General features: G+C 37.9%; 2 protein-coding genes and 1 long non-coding RNA gene across 3 annotated transcripts in view; 1 reads left to right on the top strand and 2 right to left on the bottom strand.

Moving 5' to 3' along the window:
• The window catches only part of LOC143630616 (uncharacterized), a 198,371-nt gene that overhangs the window by 22,816 nt on the left and 156,515 nt on the right, over positions 1–19,040 (top strand). The window lies entirely within an intron of this gene.
• On the bottom strand, positions 10,034–13,360 carry LOC143630612 (putative sphingolipid transporter spinster homolog 2). The gene is made up of 13 exons (XM_077099586.1): positions 13,211–13,360; positions 13,022–13,144; positions 12,737–12,943; positions 12,580–12,655; positions 12,435–12,509; positions 12,256–12,358; positions 11,675–11,740; positions 11,369–11,426; positions 11,223–11,296; positions 11,074–11,150; positions 10,873–10,986; positions 10,682–10,801; positions 10,034–10,583 (listed from the first exon to the last, which is right to left on the bottom strand). The coding sequence occupies exons 1-13, from the start codon at positions 13,348–13,350 to the stop codon at positions 10,272–10,274; spliced, it is 1,545 nt and encodes a 514-aa protein (XP_076955701.1). The 5' UTR covers positions 13,351–13,360; the 3' UTR covers positions 10,034–10,271.
• On the bottom strand, positions 14,117–18,655 carry LOC143630611 (K(+) efflux antiporter 3, chloroplastic-like). The gene is made up of 20 exons (XM_077099585.1): positions 18,481–18,655; positions 18,013–18,330; positions 17,832–17,933; positions 17,671–17,751; positions 17,485–17,586; positions 17,314–17,391; positions 17,190–17,258; positions 17,061–17,111; positions 16,862–16,975; positions 16,685–16,786; positions 16,458–16,592; positions 16,208–16,389; positions 16,007–16,142; positions 15,792–15,863; positions 15,613–15,711; positions 15,363–15,524; positions 15,200–15,289; positions 14,590–14,748; positions 14,298–14,511; positions 14,117–14,253 (listed from the first exon to the last, which is right to left on the bottom strand). The coding sequence occupies exons 1-19, from the start codon at positions 18,514–18,516 to the stop codon at positions 14,299–14,301; spliced, it is 2,301 nt and encodes a 766-aa protein (XP_076955700.1). The 5' UTR covers positions 18,517–18,655; the 3' UTR covers positions 14,117–14,253; position 14,298.

The following is a 19,040-nucleotide window of genomic DNA, read 5'->3' as shown; positions in this document are numbered from 1 at the left end:
CCTCTGAAATAGGCCTCTTCTCCTGCGACCTAGAATCAAAATCGGTCTCGCAAGGAGGGCTGTGCGCAGGAGGAGGTGAGGGAGGTCTCGACGCCGCCAGGTCGGCGCGCAAAACGGCCTCCTGCTCCTTAGTAATCCCGATGAGGGGAGATTCATCGCTTGCAGGAGCAGGAGCAGAGCCAACGGCGCTGGCACCGGCGCCAGGAGTGCCGCCAGCAGCTTGTGCGCCAGCTACGGCTTCTATGAAAAAATCAACAAAAAGAAATGGTTCATGACTTGATCTAAAAGAAAGTCAGAAAATAAGAGCGCAATACGTACCTTGGCGCAACTCCGTTCGCGAAGCAAACATCGCCATGAAATCCATTCTACCCTTCTTTGAGGGTAAAACAGGGGACTTCGAAGCGACCTCCGGCGCAGCCTCGGCATCTTGTTGCGCTGTCGCCGGCCCTACAAACATTTGAGTGAGCAAAGATTCATTAGTAATTCTATCAGAATCGCGCTCATAGAGACATAAAGGATAAGCAAAGTATACCTGTCGAAGGCGCAACACCGCTTCCCTTTTCCGCCGCGCGAAGGGAGGAGCTAGTGGCACCATGCCTCAGGTGGACAGGAGGTCTGCCCACTTTTTGAGGCAGGGAAGACAAGGAAACCTTGGTGGTAAACTCCTGGGTTTTCCCAAATCCCCCCGCCTGAGTAGGAGGATCCTGAACAACAGGGGCAACATCTTTCTTCTGTTTCTTACTGGCCCCTGCGCCAGTTTTCCCCTTAGCTTTACGCTTTAGTTGGGGCGCCTCCTCTTCCTCCTCCTCTTCCGCGAGCTCCAGCTCGTAGTTTTCGAGCGCATCTACAATACACACAACAGAAGTGTTAGCAAAATTTGGTATTATAAGGGAAAATGCATAACTACAAAGGCTTACCAGGCGCATCGCTGTCGAAGACAAATCCCAGATCAACAGGGATGAACATGTCATCAAAGCGATCAGGGAAACCAACCTCCCCAACGCCGAGCGCGACGGAGCCACCCTCCATATGCTCATCATATGCGGCGTGGATATACTCCTTGGTGACTGCACAAAAAGTCAAATGATATTAGCAAAAAGAATTATATTCGCGCAGAAAAAAAGCAATGAGATTAACTTACACAACCCGTCGACTTGGATAACGGGCTCAAGCGCGCTGTCCGCCCACCTCCTGCTCATACCAACCCCCACCAGCGCCTCCTCACAAATGTTCTTGGCGGGGGATGGTTCAGCGGTCAACTTATTAACCCAGGCGCCAGTTGGGTTCTTGAGGACACCCACATCCGCAGGCGCAGAAGAAGTCGCGCGCATAGTCATGCGGATGGGGATAACACCAGCCCTTATATAGAAAAACCTCTCAGACCAGTCATGAAGGCTCTTGAATGAAACAGTGGAGCACTTCACCTTCTGACTGCGAGGAATAAAAGAGAACCAAGAGTCTTGGATCTTGGGCTTGTAAAAAAACTGAAAGCGCCGAGGGGTGGGCTCCTCGCGCTGGGATTTGCACATGAACTCAAAGTGAGTCATGCGCACAAGTCCAAACGGATGGACTTGGGATATATGAATCCCATAAAACTGAAGCAGTGCACCCACAAACCTTGTCATCGGGAGACGAAGGTTGCAGTGGGTGAAAAAATGGCTATAAAGGGATATATAGCCGGTAGGCGGGTCCGCCGCCGTTTGCCCGGCCCCAGGCAACATGCAGCCAAACAGGGGGGGAAAACCCTGAGAGGCAATAAGGCTGTCAAGATCAGCCTGCCTCAATTTGCAGGGGATTTCATTCCACCTCTTCACAGCCTTGGTCCTCCCTACCTCCTCCGATGAGACCTCAGCAGCCTTCTTCCCCTTGCCGGTCTTCTTCAATGTAGACATTACTAACGATTTTCTACGGCAATGGATGGGGGAGATTGTGTTGTCGGAGCTATCAGACATACAACTGTGACAACGAACAAAGATTGCTTCTGAATAACAGATATTTGGGAAGCAGAACAAAGATAATCAGAAGACAAAGAAAGAAAAGCTCTGAATAATAAACAAGAAGATGAAGGATAAAAAAAAAAACTCAAAGGGCTGGCTTTTATAGGCCCAGGAGAGAGAAATTTTGGTGCTGAACGGACTTCACGCGCCCCCACTCGCAGGTTTAAGCCAATGCGAGCGCGACACGTGTCCCTGACACTATGTGAGGGGACATGAAAGGAAACTATACGGCTGCTGCCAGAGTTCACGCGCCACCACTCGCAGGAAAGGACCAACGCGAGCGCGACACGTGTCCCTGACAGCATGTGAGGGGACACGAAAGGCAACTGTAGCACCTCGAGCACACGAAAGGCCTGACACGTCTCCATCACTGGCCCACGTCAGCAACAACCAACCACGTACAGGGACGATTCGTTTGCAACCAAAAGGATAGAATTTCGCGCAACGGTGAATAATAAGAAGTAAAAGACAAACCCCTATTAAAGGAACAAACTGTTAAGTCTAATATCTATCTTGCCTCGCTCGCGCGAGACAAGACACACATTAGACTGGGGGGGCTTGAAGAGGTATGTACCCGCCTCAACACCGAGCAAGGCGGGTCAACCCACAAGATATAGACAAGAGGCTTGAAATCAAGGCATTACGAAGTCACAAAGCCAAAACCTATGCGCATGGCGCATATCACATATGCTCATGCATCACATGCTCAGGCAACATACGCCCAGGCACCACACATGCTCAGGCATCATATGCCCAGGCACCACACATGCTCAGGCATCATATGCCCAGGCACACATATGCTCGCGCATCACATATGCTCACGCATATCACATATGCGCGTGGTGCATCAGGGCGCGGCGCATATCACATGCTCGTGCATATCACATCTGCGCATGAAACATCTGCGCGTGAGAATAAAGAGAAGACCTCGCGCATCCTCAGGATTGGCGCATATCACACATGCACATAATCAACCTCGTCCTTATCCAAATCAGGATTAGGGCAACCTTGATTGTGCACGTCAGACAACCTTCCAGAAGGTATCTTTTTAAGGAATAAGAATATGCTGATGTTGACAGCTGCCGAATGAAAGGTGGACAACTCAGCATAACCCATGTGCTACCACGTGATTATAACCAATGAGAAAGCACCAGGTGTCCCAGAGGACACGTGGCGCAGAGCAATTGGAGGAGGCCAACAAAGCTGAGCCCAATCAGTGGAAACCCTAGCACTATAAATACAGCATCAACTCCACAAGGAGAGACTGAATGATATCACATTCATTCACATTCAATCATATTCAATTACATTCAATCACAGACAGTTACATCCAGTAACACAATCACACAGAGTATTCAGCTATTAAGCAATACTCTCCAGATTTCCTTACTATTATTATCTTCTCCCACAAATACTTATTCTCACACCGGAGGGTTACCCCAAAGAGGACCCCTCTGTCTCTTTCTGAGGGGTAAGTTGACGGTGCTGTTCATTTTGTAGGTGGAAGAACACAGATCCAAGAAAACCATCGGTGAAATAGTGTAATCACACCCGAGGAAAGTAGATCGTCTACCAGGGAGTCGATCCACGCTTCTTCAGGAAGATAACTTAATTTTTCAACAATAACTCACTAATGACCAAGATGCCATTAATTATATATGCATGGCTAACCATCGATGAACAATGCTTTTGGGACGGGTGGTTATCGTAGAAGATGTTGCGAGGAATAGTGTCATGTAACAATCAACGATGAACAATTAAGCGTCAACAATGTTGTGATGAAAATTAACGTCAATAGCATATCTCATTGAGCAGTGCCGATAATTAACAATAAATTGGATGAAAAGGAACATGGACGGCCAAGAATATATCCGGAACATGTTTCTTGAACTGGGAACTAAAACTTGAAAGCGGCTAGCCATCGATCCTATAATGTATCAAGCGGCCAGCATCGGAAGCAAAGACGGCTAGGCTAAGTTTTAATCGTACCTAAAACCTTAGTTTTGATACAAATCTAAACAAACTATATATAATGGACCCATGGACTTTACTAGCTATATTTCCTTAATTATCATTATTATCTTCACGAGGTCTTAATTGTTCATTGTGTCCTTGAGTTCACATGGATCACACACTTTGTAAATATATTCATTCTAGTGGTTTAATGGGGTTGATTTGCTAGCACCATTATGGCTTCATAGCTTAATTAAGCACCATACTCTTCCATCTTAATCATTAATCAATCGCATCGGCAACCATTTGTTGCAACATTGTATATATATTTGCCTGATTTTGGTTTCTCATATCTTGCAATTGATCAATGGTTGGAGATCACTTACATGTTAATATTCAACGCCCACAACAATTACGAAAAGGTTAGTTAATCTGTATTTGAAGGATTAAACAATTACTAATTTATAATGTAAATTGAATGATTTTATTATTACATGAAAACAGAAAAGATTGTGTGTGTATATATTATTTACAGTTGCAGGGATTGCAAGTGCAGTTAGGACCACATTTGCAACCATGATCATTCGCGGATGTTACACCTCCTCTCTCATTGCAACTATACACATTAATCAACAAACAAACAAACAAGCACGTTATATATATACATATATAGCTACCACCGATTAATTAATTATAAACCGAGTCTTAGTACCTCTTGTTGGGTGTGACGGTGTTGCTGATGACAGGGTTTGTTTTGCAGCCGCCACAGGTTGTTTGGCATTTGCAAGCAGACCCGCAACTGCAGTTACCTCCACAGCAATTAGTAGATGATGACGACATGATTCTAATTAACTAGCTTTAGAACATTACCATGTACATTGTATTTTGTTAATTTATTATCAGTATGGTACGTACATAGAAGTAAAAGTAACGATTTTATAGGCAGCAAGTAGAGGTGCACCCTCCATGTGTGTGGATTAATTGTTCTGTCTACTTGGAAAGCTTCTGTGGTAATAATAATATATGTGTTGAGATTATTATAACTGGATTGTATTTAATATATACACGTTATGACAATCAATAACCATAATTTCTTAAACGTCCGTTGCAAACACGTCAGACTTGATCATTTAGTCATGTCAGACGAAGACAGTGCCCGTAATCCTATAATAATGCGCCATATATATGTAACAATCAAACTTATCTGACCAAATTTTTTGTTATGTAATATTATTTTAATTTTAAACATTTTAATATAAATTAACAAGTTACAAAAATAACAAGAACTTTTATAAAAAAATTTTAATATTATGAATTAAGTTTATAATGCATAAAATATACGTATTTTTTAACATCACGAAATTTTTAAAATTAAATAATATTATTGGTCCTCACTAAATATTCTTTTGATCCTCACCAAATATTTACTCGGAACTTATAAAAAATTAAATAGTATTAGATAACAAAAAAATCTGGTTGAATCACATTTAAATTATCTATATAGATTAATATTAAAATGTTGGTGCCACAAAGTTCTATTTTGAATTTTTTATTAGATTTGTTAATGGTTTTTCTTAGATCATTGTGATGTCAATTCAAATGTGATTGTTTGGTGTGTTGGTAACTCTAATGTGTGTTAAAACAGAACCATTCAATCAACACAGGTTCAAGTCCTGTATTTGGTTTAAGGCTTCTCTATTTTTGGTTCAAGAATTTCTAGAATTTCTCCTTTTAGTATTGCACTAGCTTTTCTTTTTTTTATGTTATATATTTTGTGTTTTTTTTGTTTTAAATAACTTAATACAACGAAATTGTTATTTTAGGTTTATTCCGAAACCGACCGAATTCATATCAATTCCAACCGCAATATCGGACAAAAGTTTTGCCCATCAACTAAACATTGTTTTAAATATGTTAATTTTTTGTATCATAAGCTTGCTACTGTTATCGGCGTCTACTAGATACCAAAACGAACCAAACCGATACTGATTAATGTCATTTTTAATCATAAGTTATACGTGTGCCGAAATCGTTTTGAAAACTTGTAGTGCCGATGTTGTGACGAATTTAACTGATACTGATTGAGTTTGCGTCGATACGCTGCTGCAACGCGGCAAGTTGTTGTTGTTGTTATTAAATTGGTATAACTCAATGATACAGCACTCACTTTACTAGTTTGTTTAGTTTTCACACGGAACTAAAAAAATTGGCATCATATATCTACGTACTAGGAACTAAAAAAATTGCTCTGATCATATTAAAATTTGGTCAGTTCAACCAAATATTTACAATGTGACGCTGTGTAATTGATCTGAAAGCAGAGTTGTCTAACCAAATGTCTACAACTAGCATTGTTACCCGCGCGTTGCGGCGGTGCAGTATATCATCCGCAACTTTTGATAATAATATGATAGATCTTTGAGAATGATTAACATAAGATTGAACATAAGTTTGATAATAATATGATAGATCTTTACGAATGATTAACATAAGATTGAACATATGTGATAAGAAAACAAAAAAAAAAGTATAGATCAGTTAACTCTCTAACAAAATAGATACATCACAACTCTCAAACAAAATAGATACATCACAACTCTCAAACAAAATAGATATATCACATGTATCTGATCATTTTTTTACAACAATTACAATAATATTAAGATCTCAAGAAAAAAATCACATCAAAGAGTTAAAGAAAATAATCCACGATCAAAATTAATTAGTTGATGATAACATTATATGTGATATGACTATCTTACAAATCAAGTTTTCGAAAGTGTAAATTCTACATGTGTAAAATAATATTAATGATAGAAAATTTAATAAACTATATTTTGTAGATTATCTCTTAAAATACAAATTATTCTATGTTTGTATACGTAAATTATTTGAAGTACTTTAAAAACATGTTAAAATACTTAAAATAATATCAACAAAGATACATTCTTCTCCCATGGATTGCCTATCAGCGCATGTACTCTACGGCCAGTTTTCCCCCTCCCGGAATCGTGAGAACCACCGTCACGCCGTTGTTTGCTGGAAGGACCGCCACTGACTACAGGAATCGTTAGAACCACTCGTTACCGTTGCTCGTGCCGAGTTTCTGGGTCAAATTTTTGATTTTCTACCCGCAGAGTGTGTTTTATACCCTGCGGTAATGGTTAGCGGCGGTTTCTCGATAAGGCGACATAACGTCTCAACTATTAGACGCTACACTTGTATACCATACCGGCCGGTAATGATATTTACCTATTTACATCGGTGGTTTTCCGGTGAAGCGACGGAACGGTTCAAATGCTAGAGGAGGCGTTGATAAAGGTTACGACTAACACGTTCTTATTCACTAACAAATTTCTATCATATTATTTTCAAAGGATGCGCGAAGAATGTTTCGGTTAACTGGATTCAAACAACAGAATTAGAAAACATGAACATGAATACTAATAACAATAATAATGGCTTGTAACGTTCAGTCCCATGGTCGTCAACTGATACTCTGACTATTCCATGCCCGGGTCATTATTCTTGTTGTATAGAGTGTCATCGCTAAAACAGTTATACCATCGGAAGTTGGGCGGGAGGAGAAATGATGGACGTATTTATAGGTTTGAGATGTTGACGGCTACTGGTTATTACGGTTATCGGAGAAAGGACACGACTGTAAATTAAATCGTTTAAAATAATAGATGGTGCCCTGTAATTGTAATATCCATCAATGACTTACATGTTTAAAATAATATTTGTAAAAATAAAAAAGATGTGGCAGCTAAAGAAATGAAAACACGTTTCAATTAATTATATAATATTAAAAAAGAAGGAAAAAAATTAAAAAAGAATTATGTGAAAAAAAATACAAAACCCTTCAAATTCTAAATGTAGTAGAGATAATCTGACGTCGTGTAATTGGTCTGAAAAATACCGTCGCCTAACATGATTAAATGGAGGGGTCTGATGCAAACATAATTGGTATGAAATGACCATGATTAATGGCCGGGTCCGAGGCATTTACAATGAACATTTAAGCTATGTGTGGTGGAGAGATTACAAATTATAGATAATTACATAGATGCATGTATAATTATTTGATAATTACATACATACATCTATAATTTTGGATGCAATTAGGCAAATAGATAATTACATAGATATGCATTAATTATCATTAGTACTGGATGTTGGTTTGAGGTGTTTGAAAACCCACTTGATCGCATTTGCAGCGCTCTTCGCCTGAAATATTATCAATGATGACGATGACGACTTAACGCTCCTCATCCGGTGGTCTTCTCCTCCTCCTATTAATGTTAATGTAAGCATTGCTGCACTCACTGCCATTAATCTGCTTCGATCGATCTCTCAATTAATAATATTGTACCTTGCCTGCCTGCCTGCCTGCCCGTATTATAACTTATAAACATATGATGTGTGTATATATATATACACACACAGATTTGTGGCCTGTGTCTGTATGAGAGAGGCAAACTGTGGGCGGTTGTCTTGTATTGTATTGGATTGGATTGGATTGGATTGGATTGATACACGTATATTTGTGGGCGTGTGTATGCCTAGATTCTGCGTGCGTATGGATGTATACTAATGATGTGTGCCTCAGTTAAGACCGAGATAGGATTATTATTAGTTTTAATTATTATTTTATCATCACTTACAATTTCTTTTTCTCTCTTTTTTTTACTTCATTTAACGAATTCGGTTTTGGCTTTATACTTAAAAGTTAAGGCCTTAAGGGTATTTCATTTTAGGTTTTTTTTTCCTTTTTTTAAAGGTGGAAAAAAAGAGTTTAATATTTTGGGGCCGTCTTATATACAAACTCTTAATACACATTAGATACAAGCTCTAGCTTTAGAGCGTTTCCAAGAATTCTTTAAAATGTTGGGGTTCGAGGCGAGTAAAAAAGAAAGCCCGTAAATCACGTTTTTAATTGCTTGATAAAGTAATTTGACAATTTTATTAATTAAGTTGTATTTTCAAAGCCCAAATACAGACTAGATGAACCATATAAAACACAAAGAAAGATTTTTTCAAAGCCCATAAACTAACACTCTTTCTATTGCATCAAGCCATCAATGAGTCATTTTAGGCACTTTTGTTTTAAAATAATATTATATATATAATTTCATTTAAAAATTGTGAGACTCTCAAGAAACTGGGCTTGGATCGGTCGTCCTTCTTTAGACCATTCACATAGTCGGTCAAGCGAACAACTTTCTATTTTTACAATTTCCCCTCCCTTCATGAATGATAAAATGAAATAATGTTTGTGGGAATCAAACCCACTACATTATCATCATCATCGTACTTAGTATATCCCATCAATAGCAAAGCTATGGTAGGGTCTGAGGATGGTGAGATGTAGACAGTTTTACCTCTACCCCGTAGGAATAGAGATGCTGCTTCTGGTGAGACCCCGGCTCGATAGTAGTTTTGCATCAAGCCTTGAACACAAGGCACATAACACTCAACCATTGGACAGCGGCCGATTGGTGCATGTACCATTGTCTTTCGGCTATCAACGCCACCACGATGCCTGATTAACCTTTCGCCACTTTTAACGTTATTTTCACGAGATTAGTAAAATAACGTCAAAATTAGTGCAATTTCACTTTTGCCCACCCGATGGTTCACACATATACACATTATATATACGCACAACAAGCAGTACGTAAATCAAACCCACTACCTTACTTTTAAAATGTTTGTGGTTTACCAACTACTATGATGAATTCATATTAGCCTTCTCTTTTTCTTAATTGGTATATATTCAGAACCTTCCATTTTGACTTCTTTTAATATACAAATACAACCTATGTTTACTAATCTATGTATTTTAGGAAATTTTTAATATCTTATGAAAACATAAGATATGTTATGTACATTATTAAATTTAACTTTATTATTTTATTTTTTTAACCACCCACGTATCACACAGGCTCTGATCCTCTATCCTAGTTGGTAATAGCATACGCATTTTACAAACCACCAAATCCATTTATATTTATATATATGAATATTACAATTTACAACTTTAAACAGTCCTAATAATTATCCAGTTATATATGAAGTAACTGGCCTCTTATCATCGAATGAGTTCTTACTAAAATATATGTTGTTGGGCAGTTTCAGAATAAGTTTCATATTCACAAGCCCAAGTTTCAGTTTCATTTGATAGATTTGTCTTGTTTTGTCTATTGCAATTAACATACCTACAGACATTATAAGAAAGAAAAAAATAAACCAAATAACCTCTAGCTAGCTGTACATCTACATGTAAAAAAAAAAAAAGAAAGAAAGAAAGAAAGATATTTAGACAGCAGCAGTCTCCTGAAGCAGAGGTTTTGTGTTTGACCGCCGCTCAACAGGATGCTCACTGTCTTCATCATATCTGTCCACGCTGTGCAAAAACACACCTATGAACCAAATTCCAGCTGCCACAAACAGTATTGAAGTTAGGATCAAGGCGGACGTCCTCCAGTTCTTTATTCTGTCCTGCATCACTCCAACAAGAGGAGACGAAGGCACGTCACCAAACACATGAATCGAGACAGTCGACATAGCCATAGACAATGGTCTCAAGCTCGGCTTAACAGTATGCAGACACACGAAATTTACAGGACCCTGCAGTTTACATCACAAACCACCTTGCATTAATTGCACTACCACTATTGTATATATATTATGTGAATATATGTTCAAAATACAAAACAGATGCATACCTGAGTGGCAAACACCAGTATCTCGCCAATCAAAAAGAAAACTATAAAGGCGTACAAGTTCTTGAAACAAAACGCACTGAAGCAAAATATTGCACCAAAAAAGGTTGCTGTGGATAGAAGCTGCAAAATAAAATAAGAAAAAGGTTTAATAAAAAACCAATTACAAAATCATAATAAAAATGTCGGTATACCTTAAAAGCATTAGGGATAGTGGAGTTCATGCGGTCTAAGATAAAACCTCCTGCCAATGTCCCAACGATTCCACCGACAATCGTAATTCCTCCAAACAACAGATCAGCATTGCTCTGCAACCAATAAAAATCTCAGGCGTCTCTTTATCAAAAGCAACGATTTTGCCAAACTAGTAACTAAATATGCATACACACGCTTACCATATGATATATGATATACCCCGCCTTTGGTCCCCAGTATGAATACGCGCCAATCACGAAATTATACGCAATATAACCTAGGTTTATAATATACCAATTAGTAAAGTCACAGTGTTGATAGTATGCAAACAAAAGGAGAAAAGAAATACCTATAACATTGATGACGTATATCTTCTCAAGCAAAAGAGCTTTTATATCTTGCCAAAATCTTGATAAACCAGAACTTCAATAAAGATATATGTCAGGGACAAGCAATGATTTTTAAAATTTTAGATTAATGGGTTTGCAAACCCACCTAGGAGATTTGTTTACGCTGTGATTTGACCTTGGGCCATCTTTATCAGTTGCAATAACTGCATTGATACAAATAATTGTATATAAATTTAGAATAAAAAACGTCAGATTTAACTAAGATAAACGGAATACAAAGGTCGGTTGGTTTTTTCTATCAACTGCCTACTCAAAATCAACATTACAACTTTTAACCGTATCAAAAAGACAGTTAAGTCAAGAACAAATCAAAACGGGTGGACACTATCATTGGCATAGTTAATATCTATCAAAAACATTTTTATAATATTAAAGAATTCAGATGAAGCACCTTCAACTTCTGTGGCATTTGTCTCTGGAGCTGTCCATGAACCTTTTGAGCCGGCTGGAGTGAAACCTGCATTATCAAAAATGTTAAGCAATAAACACTAGACAAAAAGATATACTATTGACTGCAAAAGAGACTTATAGGATTGACTAATATGAACGCAACAAGTAAAAGCAGAATCAGATTACAAGTTCGGAAATAACTTTTCTTCAGGCCAAACGTAGTGGGCGACTTCCGCGAGATGGGGCGCAAACCCCCCCCCCCCCCGGGCGATTTGTGGGGCGATAAGGGGGGGGGGCTATTTCTCGCCTGTGTTGTATGTGTGTATATTATTATTATATATGTGTGTGTGTGTGATATATATATATATATGTATATATATATGGGGCTACAACACCATTACACCCCAAAAACAAAAACCAACCCTTTGCTGACTGGGCGCCACATGGCGCAAATCGCCTCATTTTGTAGCCCCTCCACTACACATAGCCTTATAGTTGTGCTCTAAAAGTTATGCACAGATACACATATCAGAATCATGTTATTAACATGGACAATATGCAATAATCTTCTTAGAAACATACCTTTCATTTGCAAAGGTTTCATCAGAAATCCTAAAATAGCAAACGGAAGCATCAGAATGGCCTCACCAAAAAACGCGTATCGCCAACCAAAGCTATTTCCAACCTAGACAAGATAAAGATCGAGTTAAGCTTATTAGGACTCATCATGTTATATATAATTGTAATATGTTTTAAGTTACCCATCCGCCATAAACATAACCAAGGGCGACTCCAGTAGGTATGCACATGTAGAATATTCCCAACCAAGCTGTTCTCTGTAACAGGAGAATTAGAATCACGCACAAATGTCGGTTGGTAGGTTAAGCAGTTGGAAAAGAACAAGACCTGAGTGACTGGAGCGTTATCATCAATGAATGGAGCTGCAAGACTAATGAAAGAAGCCTCACCAACGCCAACTAACCTGAAAATATAATAATGTCAGTAAAATCCGAAGTTACAAGTGTTATATATATTATAAAGTGTGAGTGAGTGAGTGACATACATTCGGCAGGCGGTGATGGACCAAAAATCGACAGAAAATCCACAGCCAGCAGCAGCAAAAGTCCAGACGGAGAGGCCGAGTCCGATAAGCCTGAAGGGATTAAAGGTGTTGGCCAACGATGCGAATACGGGGGATGCGACTAGAAGTCCGACCATGAAAGCGGAAGAGATGACACCGTCTTTGAAATTGGAAAGGTGAAAATCACCCCTAGGAATTAATTAGAGTCAGGTAAGTAAGTAATGAATGAAGTATTAAAAGTAATAAAAAAGAAGAAGAGTTAGTTACTGAATTCCAGTAGCAGCAGTGATAGTATTAGTAAGTGCTGGTGTTCCATTGACACCGTTGCTGGCAATGGCACCTCGGTCGAGATAGTTGATCATGTTGATGACACAGAATATAACAAGCAGCCTACATACATATATACATAATGAGAAACCCTAAATTGAAATTGAATTAGGGAATAATGTTAGCTACCTTTTAGGAGTGAACCAAGAAGGAGAAGGAGAAGGAGAATTGAACTGTAATTTCTCCTCATCCTCAACATGAATAATAGGAAGTGGTTTGGATGAGTGTTGATCTTCGACTTGAGCCGACCCTCCTCCGTCAACACCCATTTCATTTGCTTGCATTATTGGTGTGGTGTGTTGTGTATTATTAGATGTTTCCTTTAAATTATTCACACAAATCACTCCCATCATTATTATTCACACAACTTTACACGTTTATTTATCTTAGGTGTTTGAATTAAACTACTCATGTAACATGTTTTTGGATTTCTAACTCTTAGACTTCACAACATCCAACCCTTATAACATCCAGTAATTATGGAAGTCGAGAGGTCAAACCTTGTTACCACCTGACACGTGATTTACCTCTCTCATGTTGACCATGGGAATCGATTATTATTATTATTTGTCAACCGTTCATACAAGTTTTGATTCTCCAGCCCTAACTCACACAAGAACACCATCAAGGAAGCTGTTGGTTTAGGAGAGTTATATTATTATTAAGGTAAATTTTATAAAGAAAAAGAAAAAATTTAAAATAAATAATAATAATTCCTCTCCAAGTGCCTTCCTATTCCATGCTTTCTTTCTCATAAAATTAAAGCAAAAAGTGAGACACCTCTTTCCTTCTTCTTTGGCACACTCATCTATATTATATGATGCTAAAATGATTATGGCTCAAGGTTCACTGCTTAAATTGATGCAGCCAGATAGATAGATTTCAAAATCATTTCTTCTTTTGTATCCTTACTTTATTCATGGAATCAGAAACAGGACAGAATAATATGGGCATAATAACAAATATACAAAAGAGAATAGTCTTTCTGGAATTTTACCCATTTCTCATTCATATCTAATAATTTTTTTTATTTCATAAACAGTAAAAAGATGTCTACATGCAGAAAAACAAATTACATGTTGCAAATAAATACTAAAGTGAGGGAGGATGTCAAAAATTGAATTCAATTATATACAGATATATGAACTTCACTTCACTTCTCCTTTGGAACCCTGAGTGAGGGGTGATATATTTATTATATGCACACAACTCAATCTCTAGTGTTGGTTTGGAACATTGTTGTCCGTATCAAGTTCACAATATAACACACCTCTCCCATCCTCGCCACCGGACTGGGGCATGGGCTTGGGATTTGGTTGTTCCTGTGTCATTAAGATGCGGTCTCTCTCCGCTTGGCTGATTCTCACGGACTCTTCCTTCCGTGGGAGCACTGCTCCGGATTTTCTTGTTACCAAATCCCCAACTCTCACCTGTAACAAACAAACGTACATACTCAGTAAAATCTCACTCATAGCATAGAAACATACGTCTTATAATGATAGAAACACCTGTAGTGACTCCATAACATCAGGGCTCGGTTCCTTGGATACAGCAATTGTTTTAGCTTGCAACTCCATTGAGTCTCTAACAAGTTGACTTAAAAAGTTTACATCATCAGTCATTACACCTAACCCTTTCAGAAGCTTTGATCCAAGCTGCAAACTTGTCTGCATTTCCAACCGATGAAAATTCATATTGCTGATCATCGCAATGTTTGGCATGAAGCTTTTAGGAGCTTCTAGCTTTTAACAAAAAGCTCATACTCAATTAAAAGTTTTGTTTGGTTCAAGTAGCTTGAAGCTTTCAGGTCAGGAGAAAAAGCTTAAAGCTTAAAGATTCTACTAGTAGCGTTTAAAAAGAGCTACAAGCTTTTAGTATTTTAATTTACTTAAATAACCTTCTAAAATAAATACATTTACTATTATTGTTTTTAGTTATGCCCATTTTAGTAATTTTATACATTTTATTAAAAGCTCCAGCTACTCTGCCAGACATCTAAATATATCTAAAAAGCTACAGCTACCAGCTTCAAGCAACCAGCCACCAGCTATAGCTAGCAGCTAGTTTTGCCAAACATACCCCATGTCATAACAATAATAATAATAATAATAACAATACCTCTGCATTTTCTAGAATAGCATCGGTTGCCCCTGCTTCTTTAAGATCTAAGAGATGCGGAATGTCCTGAGCGCGAGCATATATAGGTACCTATAAACCAGCTTCTATCAGAAACATTAAACAAGGTTTTTTATCTTATGTTTTGAGGGAGATAAATATTTACTGCAGGGAACGCCAGGCGAATCCTTTCAACAGCTTCAACCGCCCTCTGTCTTCCTTCATACATGACCATGACGGCTTTTGGAGAAGAAATACCGGCAGACTGCAAAACAGCAGCACGCGATCCATCCCCATATAGAATTGGAAAACCAAATTTACTGGACGCCTGCTCAGATCGAGAGAAAATAATTTAATGCTTTTTTTCAGTATGTTACCGATAACAATCCCAGTGTAATTAACTAGTGATAACCGACCTTAACCACAGATGGATCAAGATCAAAGGCAACGAAAGGCCATCCGGCATCTCCGTCTATACCATTGGCCAGTGGAGTGGACAAGAAGTTGGCAAGAACCTGTATGCATACTAAAAGTATTTAACAAAAAAACAATACGTGTATTTAAAAATATAAACAAATAAACGGAATGATCGTACCTGACTCATTTGTCCAAACCCAAGAATAACAACTGGATCCGAGGCGTCAAAATTTGCCACTTCAGGAGGTTTCTACAGCCAAAATTTGAAAATATGAGAACTTGACTCCGAAACAATTAATTAGTCAGAAGCACGGTTTATCTATCCAAACTGATTATTATGCAATGCAAATCGCATTAGTAAAATATAAAATGAGAGATCCTAAGGAAACTTACATCTTCTTCCTCAAGCTTTTCGCCAATTAAATCAGCAGCCTTGCGTCCAAGATCATTAAGTAACGGGGTCAACGCCATTGACAACACAACGACAATTATAAGAAGCTTGTTAAGCTCAAGTGGCAACACCCCTAGCCTGTTGCAATATATCCAAGTTATAATACATGTTATCACAATAAAAATAAATAAATTCATGCTAACCTATTTGCAAGCGAAAAAACTACAAATCCAAATTCACCGCCTTGAGAAAGAAGCAATCCAATCCTCACACTCTCTTGCAAAGTTAGTCCAACACGGGGACCGATTGCTGTTATAATCAGTGTCTTGATCACAATTAAGCCTGCTAACAGTGACAATACATTCGGCCATTCTCGGATAAGTAGCTGCACAGTAAAAACACAAAATTAACCATTCTGAAAAGTACGAATTCCATAGAAATAATAGGTCCCACCTGCGTATCGATAGATGTTCCGGTAGTCACAAAGAATAACCCAAGAAGCAACCCCCTGAAAGGCCTTATGTCAGCTTCAATTTGGGTCCTGAAATTTGTTTCGGCCAACAAAGCCCCTGCTAAAAAGGCTCCGAGCTGCATAAAAGTGTACTGAATTAGCAAAGGCCTAAAGAATATATATATTATATATATATATATATATATACACATAATTAAATAAATCAGACCGTGTCACTGAAGCCTAATTTCTGAGTTATAAGTGATGTTCCAGCAACTGTTAATAAACAAAGTGCTACAAAAGCCTCTGAGCTTCTTGCTTCTGCAACAGCCTGAAACATATGAATATAATTTGTTTTCTCCGCCATTTAATGCAATAAAGCTTCATTTTCTTGAAAATATAATACCTCAAAAACACGCCTAAGAAGGAATTTTCCACCGAAAGAGAGCAAACCTAGTCCGCCTAAAGCCTTCAAACTTTCTTTCAAAAGCATCGGTAAAACACTTTCATTCACTAGATTCTACACAAAGTAGATTCAAATTACAAGAAAAAAAAAGAGATTGATCTATAGACTATACAATATAAAAAGAGTGAAATATATGAACCTGGCTTTCCAACACTGGAAGGATGACTAACAGAGGGACGACTGCTATGTCCTGCAAATATCAATTCATTTGATGCAGGTGTCACTCAAATAGATGCGGTAAATGTTTAAGTAAGAGATGAAATGTTACCTGGAGTAGGAGTATCCCAAGTGTAGCTGACCCGAATCGAGTTGGCAGCTCACCTTTCTCTGCAAGAAGCTACATTGTACTAGGTAAGCATTTTGTATTACAAGATTCTGCATACATCATATACCTGTAGAACAAATGCAGAAGATGACAAGGAGAGAGCAGCACCGATGACTATAGCCTCATCAATACTTCTAATGTTTACCTGCGATCCGTTTCAGCTAATAATTAAAGTATCAAAAAAAAAAACTTTCATTGAAAGAGGGATTACTAAATTAAATGCAAAATAATTTCTCACCAAATCAGATCTTGAGTGAAAAAGGAACTCCAAAATTCGAGTTCCAATAGCCCCGTTAGGTGGGAGCTCAAACGCTGTGAAAGCAAGAGTAGATAGAACAACCTTTGACAAACAAACATAGAGTTAATATCTAATATTACAAGACTATTTGAAAAACATAAAAAATAGAAGTGAAGCCAGTCTAACCTGAGTTAAACCCATACCGAAGGCGAATTTAGCAAGAGCTTTCAAACGGGCAAGTGAAAGCTCTAATCCCATCTCAAATAGCTACATATAAGAACGTCAACTCGCGTAAGATAGTGGCATATGCATGATATAATGAAAGTTCTCTATAGGTATGAAATTACCAAGAAAAGTATGCCCCACTCAGAGAGAACTTTAACATCTGTAAGGTTTCTAATCAGCCCGAATTGATTTAGCACAACTCCAGCAAAGAAGAAACCAAGTATCTGAAACAAGCAAGTGTAAGAGGTTAGTTATCTATTTACATGATGATAAATATGAGAGAATGAATTTAGGCAGGCTTACAGGGCTGGCTTTGACGACCTTAAACGCGGGAACGACTAAAACAGTGACAACTAAGAAAGTCAAGGTATCCAATCCAAGGTCATTAATGACCTCAACAGCACCACCAACATCAAGTGTTGCAGCATTCATTCGAAATCTTCCACCTCTATGAAAATGAAAATGATGTTTGGTGATACAAAACCGTCTTCCGCGGAGAAACAAGGAGGAATCTGGTAACTTTGCACAACAGTAGTGTATGTGTAATTTGGAAAATGGTGACAGTTTGCTGACATGTCTATTTGGGACATGTCTGGATCTCTGAATAATAAGGTCATGGCCCTGTAACATCCATCAGAATGAATCAATGGATTTTGTTAATAATAATAATAATACTCCTGGGCTGGGGAGTTAAATTACTCAATATGAAGCAAGCAAAAGTAATGATGAAATTGAGTTATGGATAGATAGGGTATAAATAAATAAATTTACCAAAGGGCCATGACAAGAAGCAATTGCTTCAAGCATTAAAGAAGGTCACTGTTTAATCTAAAGGAGATGACACCAGACATTTGCTGCCAGGTTCTCCCCTGATGTTCTTGTGCCTGCTTGCTGAGATAACAGTGTGTTTGTGTTTGTGTTTGTGTTTGTGTTTGAGTTTGAGTTTGAGTTTGAGTTTGAGTTTGAGTTTGAGTTTGAGTTTGAGTTTGAGTTTGAGTTTGTGTTTGTGTTTGTGTTTGTGTGTGAAAAAGAACCAGTGGCCACATGTTCAACCTGGTTTTAGAAAATTAGAAATTAGAAAGAAACAAGAATAAAGGGAGAGGAGGAATTTTGACAGCCACTGATTTTGTTATTTTTATTATTATTATTATTATTATTATTATTATTATTATTATGTATTTATTTTAAAGACTAATAAAAGTTGAAAAATATATAAAAAATTATTTTTGTATGATCACTAATATTCTTATTTTATTTGTTTGACTTAAAAGGAAAAAAAATGGGCATGTTTTTCTTTTTATAATATTTTACTAATATTAATAAAAACTTGA

The sequence above is a fragment of the Bidens hawaiensis genome, unplaced genomic scaffold (genome assembly GCF_021521415.1).
Source record: "Bidens hawaiensis isolate Kalapana, Puna unplaced genomic scaffold, B.hawaiensis_p1.1 tig00005770_1, whole genome shotgun sequence".
NCBI lineage: Eukaryota > Viridiplantae > Streptophyta > Magnoliopsida > Asterales > Asteraceae > Bidens > Bidens hawaiensis.
Note: the sequence above shows the minus strand (reverse complement) of the source record. Positions and strands in the feature narration are given on the sequence as shown.